Here is a 15,423-nt window from a genome sequence, read left to right as displayed (position 1 = left end):
GTAGCTCCCTTGCTGTCGGATTTGCCCCATTTATATTGTGGATAATTAAAAATAGCTGAACGAGAGATTTGCACATGCATAGTGTTTCAAAGTCAATGCTAGCATGAGTTAGCATCTGCAGAAGCGTATGGGGAGAGAACACATTTAAAACATTTAAAAAAAAAAACACTATCCCCATTTCTTAAGATTCCAATAAGCCACTTGCACAGACTATCTTTAATATATTATTTAACCTGTCTTTTTCCCCCCATACCACTCCCTGAAAGAGGTAACCTCTAAACGACCTCTGTAACTGGCTGCCAAGCAGCACCTTAAGGTGTCAGCCGTGGTTCAGTGGGCAGCACCCTCGCCTCTGAGTCAGAAGGTTGTGGGTTCAAGTCCCACTCCAGGGGCTTGAGCACAGAAATCTAGGCTGGCACTCCCAGTGCAGTGCTGAGGGAGTGCTGCACTGTCGGAGGTGCCGTCTTTCGGATGAGACGTTAAACTGAGGGCCCCGTCTGCTCTCTCAGGTGGAGGTAAATGACCCCGTGGCACTATTTCGAAGAAGAGCAGAGGGAGTTATCTCCGGTGTCCTGGGCCAATATTTATCCCTCAATCAACATAACAAAAACAGATTATCTGGTCATTATCACATTGCCGTTTGTGGGAGCTTGCTGTGCACAAATTGGCTGCCGCATTTCCCACATTACAACAGCGACTGCACTCCAAAAGTACATCATTGGCTGTAAAGCGTTTTGGGATGTCCAGTGGTTGTGAGAGGCGCTATATAAATCCAAGTCATTCTTTTAGCCACCATTTTACTCTACCTGCCCATTCGGCAGTGCTGGACTTCCAATCTGCTTCTTCGAACACCAACGAGCCCTTTTCCAGCTGTAAGCTGCCCAATTCTAAACCCGGGTTTCCCTCTTGTGAAAACAGTGATACCACCAGCGAACAGAACTCACTTCACACTTTCCTCCTGCTCCGCAAACTCCTCGTCATTGAAGCCAAACTGGTCGATAAAGGTGGAGGTCATCTGTTGAATCTGATAGTCGGAGAATGCCTGAAAGAACACAACAGTGATACATTCATCAATGGACGAGAGACAGTCGTAGACACCAAAATACAGAGGCAATCACAGACTCGCCAATGAGAATAACAGAATAGAGGCAACCAACAGCAAGTTACGAAGGCATACGGAATACTTGCCTTTATTAGCGGATGCACAGAATACAAGAGCAGGGAGGTTATGCTTGAACTGCGCCAGCGCAGCCTTCGGCCGTCTGAGGAAAAGTGTTTGAAGACCGGGCCCTCAAATCTACCACCAAACTCATGGTGTACAGGGCTCTAGTAATACCTGCCCTCCTGTATGGATCTGAGGCTTAGGATAAGGGGTAGGCCTTTTAGGACTGAGATGAGGAGAAACTTCTTCACTCAGAGAGTTGTTAACCTGTGGAATTCCCTGCCACAGAGAGTTGCTGATGCCAGTTCATTGGATATATTCAAGAGGGAGTTAGATATGACCCTTATGGCTAAGGGGATCAAGGGGCATGGAGAGAAAGCAGGAAAGGGGTACTGAGGGAATGATCAGCCATGATCTTATTGAATGGCGGTGCAGGCTCGAAGGGCCGAATGGCCTACTCCTGCACCTATTTTCTATGTTTCACACTGAAATTACTGCGAATCAATTCCGAATTGAACCACTTGTCTCACTACCCATCCTGTCTCTATGGAGTATCAAAGTTGATAGTGAGGCCACCTACTCCATCAATACATCTCATTTCTCGAGTATTCGAACAACCATGTGGACTGGACAGGGCTCAAGGAAACCTGTGGAGCCAAAAATTCACCCGTCTGGAGCTCAAGTTATTTGTATAACACAAAATAGTATTTCCTATTGTTTTTTTCCCCTCTCATGGCCTGAAGGTTGTTTACGCTTGCTGGGCTTTCGTGGGAATCATAGCACGCTATCAAGTGGTCAATCGTCATGTGTGAGCCGAGGCAGGGAATGTGAGCGTGCTGTTCAACTCTGGAGGCATCACATCAGAGCCCGATCCAGTGTCCACCCAACCGTTCAGCAGTCACCGATGGCATCGAGCGTAGCCCAGGGGCACCGCGGCGAATTGTAGCTCAGCGGATGTATTAAGAGTTGAGAACAACTAAATCAGTACAGACCGGGCATCGAACCGCAGACCTTCCTGTCCTTATGGCTCAGTGCCGCAGTAGGCCACGACACCAGCAGAACCTTAAAATGATTGGGGGTGCTTGGGTTCAGGGGAGGGGGGGGGGGGGGCGGGGGAGAGAGAGAAGAGGGCTGGGGATGTGAGGGAGAGGGAGAGATAACCAATGAGAAAAAGGAGAGCGAGCAAAGAGAAAAAGGAGAGAGGGAGAGAGAGAGAGAGAGAAAAAGAGGAGAGAGAAAAAGGAGAAAGAGAGAGAGAGATATAATCCAGTATTTTCAGTCACCCAGTTCTCACCTGCTGTAGAACGGCCTCTTGCGGGAAGCTGAACTCTTTCAGATCATTCTCGTCGTCATCACTTGAGGAGTGCAGGTTCCGCATATTTACCTGAGCCACAAACATCAAACATTACTTACAGCAAAGCCAATGCAGCAAAGCTAGTTGGAACACCAAAACATATCAGCATATTAAATAGCCTCGAAAGCCCTCCGTTCTAAAACCACAAGACTGTTGTAACGACTCACAGTGCGAGAGTTCCAAAGGTAGTGAATGCCTGAAGCTACTCCCAATGTCAGGGAGAAGGACACTCAAACCATGGGAGGCAAACACAGAAGGAAACGCTGACAACGTGAGAGTTACACCTCCTCACTGTGTGATCGAAAGCAGCAAAGACCGACTGAAGAAATGTTGACAGAAATTCGTGGACACCACGCCCGTTTTACGCCTTTAATATGGCGCGTGGCGTGCACACGCACACCCTGCACCTCCGGCCGGTCGCCCCCTGACCACCTCCTCGGCCCTCCTTCCCCATCCACCTCTCCCCCACTCCCAGGACCTCCCCGAGGCCTGCTGCTCAGCTGACCCAACTTCATCCTTGTGGGACCAGCGTGCTGCCTCTGGACACCCAATTGGCCCCCACAGCTCGCTGGCAATATGCTGATGGTGCCAGAGATCCAATTTTGGGTGAGTCTCTGGCATGTTCCACCCAACCCGTTCCATTTCAGGTCCAAAAACAGGCCAAAATTAATTTCCATCCCTTAATGTTAATGCAAAGCTTACTTTGATATCAACTTATGTTTGATCCGTGGGGACTATAAAATAGAAGCAAGAAAGAAAGACTTGCATTTATATAGCGCCTTTCACGACCACTGGACGTTTCAAAGCACTTTACAGCCAATGAAGTACTTTTGGAGTGTAGTCAGTGTTGTAATGTGGGTAGCTAGGGTTCATGTGCCTGATTATGATCCAGTGACCTGGCTGGAAAGTGCCTATATGTAGACGCAATGGCCTGCAATTCTCTCCATGGAATGGCTTGGTGACACTGTCTGGGTTCACACATCAAGGATGTTCACGTGGTTGAGGTGGTGGAGGTGGTGGAGGGTTGCCAGTGCCTCTGCTGCTGAATCCCGTCAGGTTGGCGCTTTCAGGAAAAGTGGGCAGAAAGTTGGCAAAGAAACAATTCTTGTGGAACACAGGAACTTAAGAAATAGGAGGAGTCGGCCATCGAGCCTGCTCCGCCATTCAATAAGATCACGGCTGATCTTCTACTTGAACGGCACCTTCCCGCACTATCCCCGTATCCCTTAGTTCCCTCAGTATCCACAAATCTATCTCCCTGTCTTAAATATACTCAACGACTAAGTATCCACAGCCACCTTTTGAGTGAAGAAATTTCTTGTCTCAGTCCTAAATGGCCGACCCATTATTCTGAGACTGTGACCCATAGTTCGAGTCTCCCCAGCCCGGGGGAAACATCCTCCAGCATCTAACCTGCCAAGCCCCTTTAAGAATTTTAGATGTTTCAATGAGACCATCTCTCATTCTTCTAAACTCGAGGGAACATAGGCCTAGTCTGCTCAATCTCGCCTCTTAGGCAATCCTCCCCATCCCAGGTAACTTTGGCGATGTTAAAACCTGTGATAATCTTCAGGCAAAAAGAGGCAGCAATGATGGGACACGCGCCAGTGGCTTCCGATCACAATTCTAACTTACCAAATCAACCGTGTTTTTCTTGTTCATGTCAGAGAGTGATCCCAGCACAAACTTTTCCCACCGCTCCCGCTCTTCGTCTGGCAGTTCTGCAACAAAGGCATAATGTCAGCTACGTTAACTCTGCCCACTATTAGTTGCCACCAGAATCCAGGGTCAGGGAAACACTCCCAGCTCCGCCTCCTTTAAACGCCCCTCTCTTAAGAAACTCATCAAAATGTCCTTTGAACCGGTTTTCTTTCATGATTTTGCTTGATATATTAAACCAACAAGCCTGTCACCTTTAAGAAAATGTACCCCTAAAATCCCTTCTTATTCTCATCCTTACCGAGGGTAACCAGCAACCCTTGGTATTTAATCCCTTGGCCATCGTGAGCAATTTGCAACTTTTATCAGTTTCAGCATTAGTCACATGGACACCCAATGCTCAAATATGCAGTTAATACAAGAACACAAGAATTAGGAGCAGGAATAGCCCATACGGCCCCTCGAGCCTGCTCCGCCATTCAATAAGATCATGGCTGATCTTCTACCTCAGCTCCACCTTCCTGCACAATTCCCATATCCCTTGATTCCCTGAGTATCCAAAAATCTATCGATCTCAGCCTTGAATATACTCAACGACTGAGCCTCCACAGCCCTCTGGGATAGAGAACTCAAGATTCACCACCCTGAGTGAAGAAATTTCTCTTCATCTCAGTCCTAAATGGCCGACCCCTTTAATCTGAGACTGTGACCCCTGGTTCTAGACTCCCCAGCCAGGGGGAAACAGCCTCCCTGCATCTACCCTGTCAAGCCCTGTAAGAATTTTATATGCTTCAATGAGATTACCTCTCATTATTTAATTCTGGTGATTACCTTTCAGTGATCTCGTCACATGTCAGAAGCACTATGTGACACCAAGGTATCCCTCTCCGGAGAAACTGACCTTTCCAGGAGGTGCTCGTGATGCTAAAACTCAGGGATGGACAATAGAGATGACTGTTTTCAATCCTGAATAATTATCCCTATTTTATAATAAAGCAATCAGCTCCATTCTAACCTGATAGCTGGGTCGATATAAGACATTTTTGAGTGAAAAGTACAGAGCAGGTTTGTATTCACCGAGATGAATCAGTCAGATATTAATGGTGCGTCTTTAAGGCCCTGATTTTAACGCCAAGTGGATTCCCCTCTCTGGCCCGAGTTAAAATTACAGTCTGGTCTCAATGATGTCATCGGGCCGCAACATGCATCTGTAAGGAAGGACCCTGCTGGTTCCGGGCGTCTGTCCGCTCAGGAGCGCAGGTTAAAATTGCAGATGTTGCGATCGTGGCAGCTTTTGGACAGGTCAGAGCCCAGGGGCGATTTTAACTAACCCACCCGCCAAGTTTCTGCTGAGCGAGTAGGGTTATAAACCGCCCCCATCCTTTTGGCTAAATAACAATTTACCTTTAATCAGCTGTGCTATTGAAATGTGGTTAGGACCATTTTCTGAATTCTGTGCCATGGCATTTGCTATTCTTGTTAAATGACCCATGTAGCCTTTCCGCCTGCCACCTTCTGACCTGAGAGAGAAAATCGGGAGGTTAGCCAGACTCTTGAGGCGCAAACACTTTTAATAAGCAACAAAAAAAATCTCAGTTCCTTCCCATGGTGAACGGGAGAGGCAACTAGTGCAGCGCCAAACCACAGAGCAGAAAGTCCCAGGTCCTGGTCTGTACCGAGGTGGCTGGTCTGGGCATGGCCAGCAGTTGGGAGTGCTCCAATTGTTCTGGGCTCTGGAGGGGTAAAGAAGCCCTGGGCTCCACTCTTATTCACCACCGAGTGACACCCATCGCTAGGTGTTCAGCAGGGCAGGAACAGGTTCAGCTGTGAAGGCACGACTCCTCATTATTACCCAATGTCTGGGCTCACACGGAAAGAACATAAGAAATAGGAGCAGGAGTAGGCCATTCGGCCCCTCGAGCCTGCTCCGCCATTTAATAAGATCACGGCTGATCTGAAGGTATTAATGCTTTGCAACAGGAAGAGCCTTTTATTCGAATGTTCTCCCCACATCTCCTGAAGGTATTCACCGATGCTAAAGTACAGTTCCAGAATGGGCAACAGGCCCTGGAACTGTACTCCAGCATCACTGAACACCTTCAGGAGATGTGGGGAGAACATTGGAATAAAAGGCTGTTCCTACTACAATGCATTAATAGCTTGTGCTGCAGGCCAGTGAATTTCAGGTGATTGCCAAGAACTGCACCCCTGGAAGAGTCAGTACTTTCAGAAAAGGACTGAAGGATATCAAGGTCTTGGAGAGGGAGCAGTGGAGATGTACTAGAATTGCACCGCGATGAGGGACTTCAGTTATGTGATGAGACTGGAGACGCTGGGGTTGTCTTCCTCAGAGCAGAGAAGGCTGAGGGGAGATTTAATAGAGGTGTTCAAAATCATGCAAGGCTTTGATAGAGTAGATTGGGAGAAACTGCTTTCAGTTGCAAGAGGGTCGGTAACCAGAGATTTAAAATAACTGGCAAATGAACCAGTGGGAGAGGAGGGGAAATCTTTATGAAGTTATGATGATCTGGAATGCGCTGCCTGAAAAGGTAGAGGAAGCAGATTCAATAGAAACTTTCAACAACAAATTGGATATATATGTGAAAAGGAAAAAATTGTAGGACTATGGGAAAAGTGCAGGGGAGTGGGATTAATTAAATAGCTCTTTCAAAGAACTGGCCCAGGCTGGAATGGCCTCCTTCTGTGCTCCAACAACTTGTATTTATATAGCGCCTTTAATGTAGTGAAACATCACAAGGCACTTCACAGGAGTATTAGGAGACAAAATATTTGACACCGAGCCACATAAGAAGAAATTAGGACAGGTGACCAGCTTGGTCACAGAGGTAGGTTTTACGGAGCGTCTTTAAGGAGGAAAGAGAGGTAGCGAGGCGGAGAGGTTTAGGGAGGGAGTTCCAGAGCTTAGGGCTCAGGCAACAGAAGGCACGGCCACCGATGGTTGAGCGATTATAATCAGGGATGCTCAGGGGGGCAGAGTTTGAGGAGCGCAGACATCTCGGGGGGGGGGGGGGGGGGGTTATGGGGTTGAAGGAGATTACAGAGATAGGGAGGGGCGAGGGCCATGGAGGGATTTATAAATAAGGATGAGAATTTTGCAATCGAGGCATCGCTCAACCGGGAGCCAATGTAGGCCAGCGAGCACAGGGGGTGATGGGTGAGCGAGACTAGGTGCAAGTTGTAGGATTCGAGTTAGGATTCCATGTGGAGAAGAGAAGAACTGGGGGGGGGGGCGGGGAAATAATGAAAGAATCCTGAATGGACAGGGGGGTGCAGGAATTCAGACTTGAGCAGCTTATCTATCGGTCACAGGGCTCAAAGTAACAGTTACTGCTTCACAATTCACTCCATGGAACACGGACGCGCACAGAGTACTTTCTAGATTTGTATCGTTGAAGTACGATTCCATCTGTACAGAGGTGGGACTGAATGTGATAGATAATGTTTCCCTTACGGCTCTATTTTTAGCTTTCCTCACAAAACAGGTGCAAGGGCCATTAATTATTACTTCTTCTGAGAATTTGCATGTTTACTTATGTTTACACATTTGAAAAAAAAGTCAGTGATTTGATATTTTCACCGCTGCTCAGTTATCTCCGATACCACTCGCAGGCTGAGACTGGCAATGCAACCAGCCAACATGCCGTGGCCATGTTCAGTAATCAGAAGCCAGGGAAAAAGTCGCTCAAGACGGCAACTTATCTTGCTTCCCGATGAATAGGGACGTGGGCCATTCCAAACCATTAAACCAACGGACTCCTGAGTATTATATTAATGATTTTTGGATATTAAGGGATATGGGGATAGTGCAGGAAAGTGGAGTTGAGGTAGAAGTTCAGCCATGATCTCACTGAATGGCAGAGCAGGCTTGAGGGGCCGAATGGCCAACTCCTGCTCCTATTTCTTATGTTCTTACACTGAGGAACAAGGGAGAGAAGTTAAAGACAGGAGCAAGGTGCCTGCCCAATGTACGGACGTTGTCTGACGTAGCACTGGGCCGCACAGACCAGGCGCTCCCAGCTTCCACATTCAATGCACAGCCTATGCTGATTTTGTTGATCTCAGCCAGGACCATCAGTATCAGAACGCAACCACCTGCACACTGGACGAAAGGGGACAAGATGGAGGCTACTTATTCTGAGGGGGACGGGGTAGAACCTCCGTCCTCTTGTCCCGCCTTCAGATCACAGCACACAGCCTCAGGGAGGCCAAGGAGGCAACGGAGAGGGTATGAGCTGCATTAACCGGCTGGGCTACGGACCAAGAGCTGGAAAGTTGGATTAGGCTGGATGGCTCTTTGTCATCCTGCACGGCTCTTTGTCATCCTGCACAAACACAATGGGCCGAAATGGCCTCCTTCTGGTGCAGTAAATTTCTATGATTCTATGATTAAGTGTCCAATGATGGCTGCTGTTTCTGGCCAAGGCTCCCCAAAATGGCTGAACTAAAGAGGTGAAGTCATGAAAGCTGGCGATTCTCCAGTTCCAACAGATAAAGGCACGACAGAGCCATTCGGGAGTCAGGCAAGTTTGGTTTTGAGACATCTCCCTCCGACATATTGAGGGGATGTGAAGATAACCTCCTGATGCTCCTCATACATTAATTGACATTTCTGGGCATTTGAGCTTCTATTGCATGTGTAACCCTCAGTTTTCCTGAATACTTACTGTACTTTGTCATTTTCTTCCCAGGCCGACACAACTCTCTTCATCAATTGGCACTTCTGGAACAGCTGGTAGGAAAAAGAACATGGGAATGATACTCAGGATATTACCTCAGGTTCCACATGTACGTTGACAACACCCAGCTCTACCTCGCCGCCACCTCTCTCGACCCCGCCAGTGCCTCGGTGTTGTCAGCCTGCTAGTCCGACAACCAGTCCTGGATCAGCCGCAATGTCCTCAAATTAAACGATGGGAAGTCTTTGGCTCCGCCACAAACACAAATCCCTCGTCGCCAATTCTATCCCTTTCCCCGGGCCATTGTCTTAGGTTGAATCAGACTATTCACAACCTCAGCGTCCTATCTGACCCGTAACTGAGGCTACAGAGTCCACATCCTCTCACAAGAACAAAAGAATTAGGAGCAGGAGCAGGCCATTCGGCCCCTCGAGCCTGCCCCGCCATTCAATTAGATCATGGCTGATCATCTACCTCAACTCCAATTTCCTGCACTGTCCCCATAATCCCTTGTTTCCATTAATATTCAAACATCTATCAATCTCTGTCTTAAATATACTCAAAGACCGATCCTCCATAGGGTAGAGAATTCTAAAGATTCACCACCCTCTGAGTGAAGAAGTTTCTCCTCATCTCAATCCTAATGGCCAACCCCTTACTCTCCATCACAATAACCACCTTCGTCCGCCGCCATAATGACCAGTCTCTGCCCCTGCCTCAGCTTACCTGCTGCTGAAACCTTCATCCATGCTCTTGTTACATCCAGACTTGACTATTCCAATGCTCTCTTGGCCAGCCTTCCATCTTCCACCCTCACTCAAAGTTCTGCGGCCCGTATCCTAACCCGCACCAAGTCCCGTTCGCCCATCACCCTGTGCTCACTGACCTTCATTGGCTCCTGGTCCAGCAACGCCTCAATATTGAAATTCTCCTCCTCGTGCTCAAATCGCTCCATGGCCCCGCCATTCCCCATCTGTCGCACCTCCTCCAGCCCTAAATCCTACAAGTAACTCTGCGCGTCCCTCCAACTCTGGCCTCGCGCATCTTCCACTTCCTTCTCCCCACCATTGGCGACCTGTTTCTGGACAGGGATATTTGCTGGATCAAATATCCCAGGGTGGAGAAATACCTGCCCCCTTCCTTCTCCCATATAGAGGGGGAGAGGCAGACGGCTCACTCCATTGCAGACGTGCCTGGAAGTGGCAATGATGGTCAGAGAAGAAAGGTTGCAAAGTTTGAGTACGGGTGAATTAACACACGCAGTTTTGAAATGATGCCACAAATTAAGTATCTCCACTAGTGCTTTCAGTTCCGCTAGTGAAATCAGCAGCACTTCTTTTGGTTGTAGATATGTAACAAAACTAAAATACAGACTGACTGCTCCTCAAACTGTTAGAGAATACTGTAGGCCAGAACTTGCGAGACCATGCTGACAAGAGAGAGATTTGCCTAACTGGAGCGCAGGTTGGAGATAGGGCAACAAACATGTAGCCCGGGGGGGGGGGGGGGGGGGGGGTGTTATACCTCTCATTACCCTCTGGCGAGGTCTCTACTCTTTTTTTTTGGTAAAATCTCTCGTCGCAAATTTTGTGCTCCTTAAGTTGTGGGGTTGTTATTGCTGGGATTGCAACACTTGCCTCTTTCAGGCAACTAGTATCAACGTGCTCAGGTCATGTGCGACACGGCTCGACGCACAGCAAAACTTCGCCTACGCCAGCTCGACAATGTGCCTCACCCCCGAGAATCCCCGACTGCACCATTTTGAAATGCCCACCGCAGCCGTTTTTGTGGCACGAGTGCAAGATGTCAACTCAGCGGCAAATTAATTTTGCGCTCGATGTACATGTCCTGCTCGGTCGAACTTGATTGAGACTACTCAAAATCATTTCACGTTGGGAGCTTTACAGGCAGCAGGCAAAGGAAGCCTCCATCCCCTTCCGCCTGAGCTGGATTCAAATATAAGCCCCGGAGATGAAATGTCAGCGTCCGCACTCACTGCACCAAGTTCCCTCAATCCCACTCCTGCATTTTAAAAGATGTACGGCTTATCATCAATGGCAACTGGTTTACATACGTGTTTGATGAGTGGATTCTCTCGGGTGGATTCTGTGTTGTTTTCAGTGTGATTTTCCACAGTGGTTTCAGTGCATTCTTCTGCCGGAGGGTTCCCCAAAGCCGTGCTGATACACAGCTCCACTTGCAAATGGAGGAAGTTGTTCCACACGTACTTGAAGTAGAGATCCTAGTGAAGCAGACCCATTTAAAAAAAAAGGACATTGGTGTGAAACGATAAGATAAATACAGCTGTACCTCTCTGGTCAGGTCCCAAGGGTGCCAGACCAGAGTATTTTCCGGGGCACAGGAGGTCATGCCGACCCTAGCGGCGTCAGCTGTACCTTAGACTTACAAGGTACTGCTGACAACGGTTCCGACAACCTCAGTCAGCCGCCATGCTCCTCGCTCCCTCTCCGCGTTGACCCCGGAGGGAACACTGGAGGCAGCGGGGAACGGAGGAGCCAGCCCCAGGACACAGCCCCGCCATCCCCCCCCACCGGGAATGATGCCAGACCAAAGAGTCCCTTACTTGAGAGGTACAACCTATATACACACAGCAGGATTGTGATGATTGATCAGTTGGTCAATCTTTGGACAAAAAAAAAGGGACTCGAGCATGATCTGCTGTTAGCGTACAAGAGGAGGAAAGGTTCATGATAAAGCATGCCCCCACCCACTCTCTTTTGTTTATTGTGAAGGCAATGCCTCTTACTGGGATGTGGTTCCATAGCCTCTGGCAGCCAAACAAGTCTAGACAAGGCACTCGCATATGGTAGGCATTACAACCGAGCCCAGACCTGACGGTACAGACACAGTTTTCCTATAGGGATCATTGGGTAGCGACAAGGTGTGGGATTTTGGCTAATCCTCCTCCTCCTCCCTCGCCCAAGATCCAGAGGCCAATTGTAACATACTAACTCCAGCCCAGTTGAGATTAGCCTGCAGCACACACTGGGAATCAACCGGGAACTTTCAGCAGTGTGTGGCTTGGTGCTACACTGGCCGGAACCCTTATTCAGTAAGCTGTTAAGGGAGTCAAGGTATGTCGCCACAGCATGTGGCGCATAGACAGATTTATTTAATCAGACTAGAGGAACACAGATTTAAGGTTTTGGGCAAAAGATACGGGGGTGGGGGGGGAGGGGGGGGGGGAGATGAGGAAGAACTTTTGTTACGCAGCGAGTGGTAATGGCCGGGAACTCACTACCGCTGAGGGTGGTGGAAGTGGAGACAATCAATGGTTTCAAAAGGAAATTGGATAGGCACTTGAGGGAAATAAACTTGCAGGACTACAGGGATAGAGCGGAGGAATGGGACTGACTGGATTGCTCTACAGAGAGCCGGCATGGACTCGATGGGCCGAATGGCCTCCTTCTGTGCCGTCATGACTATGACTCTACTCTATGACAGACACAACAGATGATCAGGTATTATAGAAGCTTACAACACAGGAGGCAATGTCCCCTGTAATTTGGTTGGGGCTGCAAATGGGCCAAAATACCATGGATGCGGGTTTTTACTCGTTGAAAAGCCGGCTGCGTGGGGTCCCTGGAGTGCTGTGCGGTCTCTCAGCAGCGAACATTGCAAGGAAGCCATTCGGTCCGTCGTGCCTGTGCCAGCTCTTTGAAAGAGCTGTCCAGTTAGTCCCACTCCCCTGCTCTTTGCTCCCTTTCAACTATCGATCCAATTCCCTTTTGAAAAGTCAGTACTGAATGTGCTTCCACCTCCCTTTCAGGCTGTGCAACCAGTTTCCCTCCATGCAAAGATATGGTGTCACACAGAGCCTGCACAGTGCACTCTCTGCACGAGTCAGAAGCAACAGGGATTGGCTTTACACGTTTGTTCCCTTCCCTAATGGCAGGTATTGACCACTTCATACTCACCAGAAGAGTGTCCAGTGTGTTTAACTCCATAAGCTCCTGATTCACATCACTATTGTTCACCTGCAAGACACTAGTGACAAGTTTGACCACATGAACGCGAGTGTTCCCCAGTGGTGGATCCAGGGTCCCCCAGGTAGTCACCATTTTACTCTTCTGCAGAAAGAGAGAACACAGAAAAATAAAACTGGAGGGACAAGAATGAGAAGCCTCAAAATAAAATCTACATTGCGTTTGTTATGTCTATAATGTACTTATAACTCCACAAGGCAATGTGTTGTACTCAAACTGTAGTGACCTTGGTCCTTTATTCCAAACTCCAGAGTGCCGTACAAGAATGGTGTGCAGCCTTTTATGGGCCTGCCACCAGGGCAGGAAACCCCCGGTCTCCACCAGTTGCACCCTCTAGTGGTGCCAGCATGTATGTACATTGTGTAAACCTTATTGATAGCACATAGACATAGATCATAGAAAATAGGTGCAGAAGCAGGCCATTCGGCCCTTCGATATGATCATGGCTGATCATGCAACCTCAGTACCCTATTCCTGCCTTCTCGCCATACCCCTTGATCCCTTTAGCCGTAAGTGCCACATCGAACTCCCTTTTGAATATGTCCAATGGACTAGACTCAACAACTTTCTGTGGCAGCGAATTCCACAGGTTCACAACTCTCTGGGTGAAAAGGTTTCTCCTCATCTCGGTCCTATACGGCTTACCCCTTAGCTTTAGACCGTACCCCTGGTTCTGCATTTCCCCAACATCGGGAACATTCTTCCTGCATCTAACCTGTCCAGTCCCATCAGAATTTTATATGTTTCTATGAGATCCCCTCTCATTTTTCTAAATTCCAGTGAGTATAAGCCTAGCCGATCCAGTCTTTCCTCATATGTCAGTCCTGCCATCCCAGGAATCAGTCTGGTGAACCTTCGCTGCACTCCCTCAATACAAAGCACGTCATTCCTCAGATTAGGAGACCAAAACTGCACACAATACATCAGGTAAACAAGTCTCCATCTTATGCAATCTCACAGAGTGACTACACAGAGTATATCCATAATCAGCATATACAACAGCCTTCAACTGTAGTCATTTCTCAATGAGTCCTGCAGTGATTATGAAAAGCTTGTTAATGTAACCCTATGATTGGAACACAAGAAGTAGGAGCAGGAGTAGGCCATACGGCCCCTCGAGCCTGCTCTGCCATATCCCTGGTTTCCTATCGTGCCCTAAAATTAATCAATCTCAATTTGGAATATACTCAACGATGGAGAATCCACAGCCCTCTGGGGTAGAGAACTCCAAAGATTGACAACCCTCTGAGTGACAAAATTTCTCCTCATCTCAGTCCTATGCGGCCAACACCTTATTCTGAGACTGTGACCCCTGGTTCTAGACTCCCCAGCCAGGGGAAACATCCTCTCGGCATCTTGGTGTAATTAGGAGCTCGATCATACCAACAGCCACTGCACTACAAAATCTGACCAAAAACAGAACATTTAAACTACAGATTATAAACAGTTGACACCAGCCTTATAGTCTGTCCATTGTATCTCTCAAGGTATCTTGTTCTACATGCAAAGCACCCGAATTGAATTATGGCCCAGAAATCCCGGGTATCCATTATTCTATATATAAGCTATCCTCAATTAAATTCCAACCGATAACTGACTCTTGGTTACCCGTTATGCTATATATAAACCATGTGAATGCCTTAATTAATTCCTAGTCTCAGGTATCCATAATTTTAGATATAGGCTACCCGAAATCCTCAATTAGATCCTAAACTATAACCCACCCCCTGTGCTATAAATAGAGCTGATGATGAGTCACGCCTGAATTGTTAACTTATATTTTCTCTTTCAAGTGCTGAATGCCGTGCATCTCCAACATCTGCTATTTTTATTCCAGATTTATAGCAATTTTTCTTTCCCCAATCCTTTTATTTTTTCTTCAAGCAGCTTATAATGACATTCATTTCGGACTTGCCTTTGGTGGGTCAAGGAGGAGCTGGTGGAAATCTCGCAGCCTTAATTTGATGGCGAGGAGGGTCCCTGGGCTGACCTGACTGCAGGCGTGCTCCATTCCAGGGGGGCACAGATCCAGCTGGCCATCGAGGTTACAGAAAAGCCCACCCATACCACCCAGATCAGACCTGCGCGAGAGGAGGAAAAAAAAACATGCAACAGAGAAAATGCGGTGAATAGCGCTGTGATAACTTGCTGAGGCAGAATTGGTTAAGTAGTCACAAAACGTCAAATGAAATCTCAACAGGATGGAACATTCCTTTCAGGCAACTGTTAAAGAACCGAAGTGACGCCTATTGGGACGTAACATCAATCGAGTGAAAGCACTCACCCAAACACCGATTATGATGGTCAGAGCCTGGTAACTGTGATCAAGAAACAGGTGCCAACAATTCGTTTTCAATGGCTAATAATTTTAAAATCGGAAGAGAGATAGACTTTTTGTTGGCCACGAGCAATGTTCCCTTTAAGTACGTTTTGGCTGCGCCGCCCCTTTAACGGGCCCTTTCAAATTTCTGCGCACGACCAGATAATCTGTTTTAGCGATGTTGATTGAGGGATAAATATTGGCCCAGGACATCGGGGATAACT

General features: G+C 47.9%; 1 protein-coding gene across 3 annotated transcripts in view; it reads right to left on the bottom strand.

Moving 5' to 3' along the window:
• LOC139230015 (serine/threonine-protein phosphatase 6 regulatory subunit 3-like) overlaps window positions 1-15,423 on the bottom strand; it is a 115,857-nt gene that overhangs the window by 46,590 nt on the left and 53,844 nt on the right. For all 3 annotated transcript variants that reach the window (XM_070861736.1, XM_070861738.1, XM_070861735.1), the window contains exons 8-15: window positions 14,795-14,960; window positions 12,811-12,963; window positions 10,947-11,114; window positions 8,861-8,925; window positions 5,580-5,695; window positions 4,152-4,237; window positions 2,457-2,546; window positions 945-1,042 (exon numbers count right to left, since the gene is read on the bottom strand). In XM_070861736.1, coding sequence (XP_070717837.1) covers window positions 945-1,042; window positions 2,457-2,546; window positions 4,152-4,237; window positions 5,580-5,695; window positions 8,861-8,925; window positions 10,947-11,114; window positions 12,811-12,963; window positions 14,795-14,960 — 942 coding nt within the window. The remainder of the gene's footprint in view (window positions 1-944; window positions 1,043-2,456; window positions 2,547-4,151; window positions 4,238-5,579; window positions 5,696-8,860; window positions 8,926-10,946; window positions 11,115-12,810; window positions 12,964-14,794; window positions 14,961-15,423) is intronic.

Source organism: Pristiophorus japonicus, chromosome 19, assembly GCF_044704955.1.
Source record: "Pristiophorus japonicus isolate sPriJap1 chromosome 19, sPriJap1.hap1, whole genome shotgun sequence".
NCBI lineage: Eukaryota > Metazoa > Chordata > Chondrichthyes > Pristiophoridae > Pristiophorus > Pristiophorus japonicus.
This window is presented reverse-complemented; position numbering and strand designations above follow the sequence as displayed.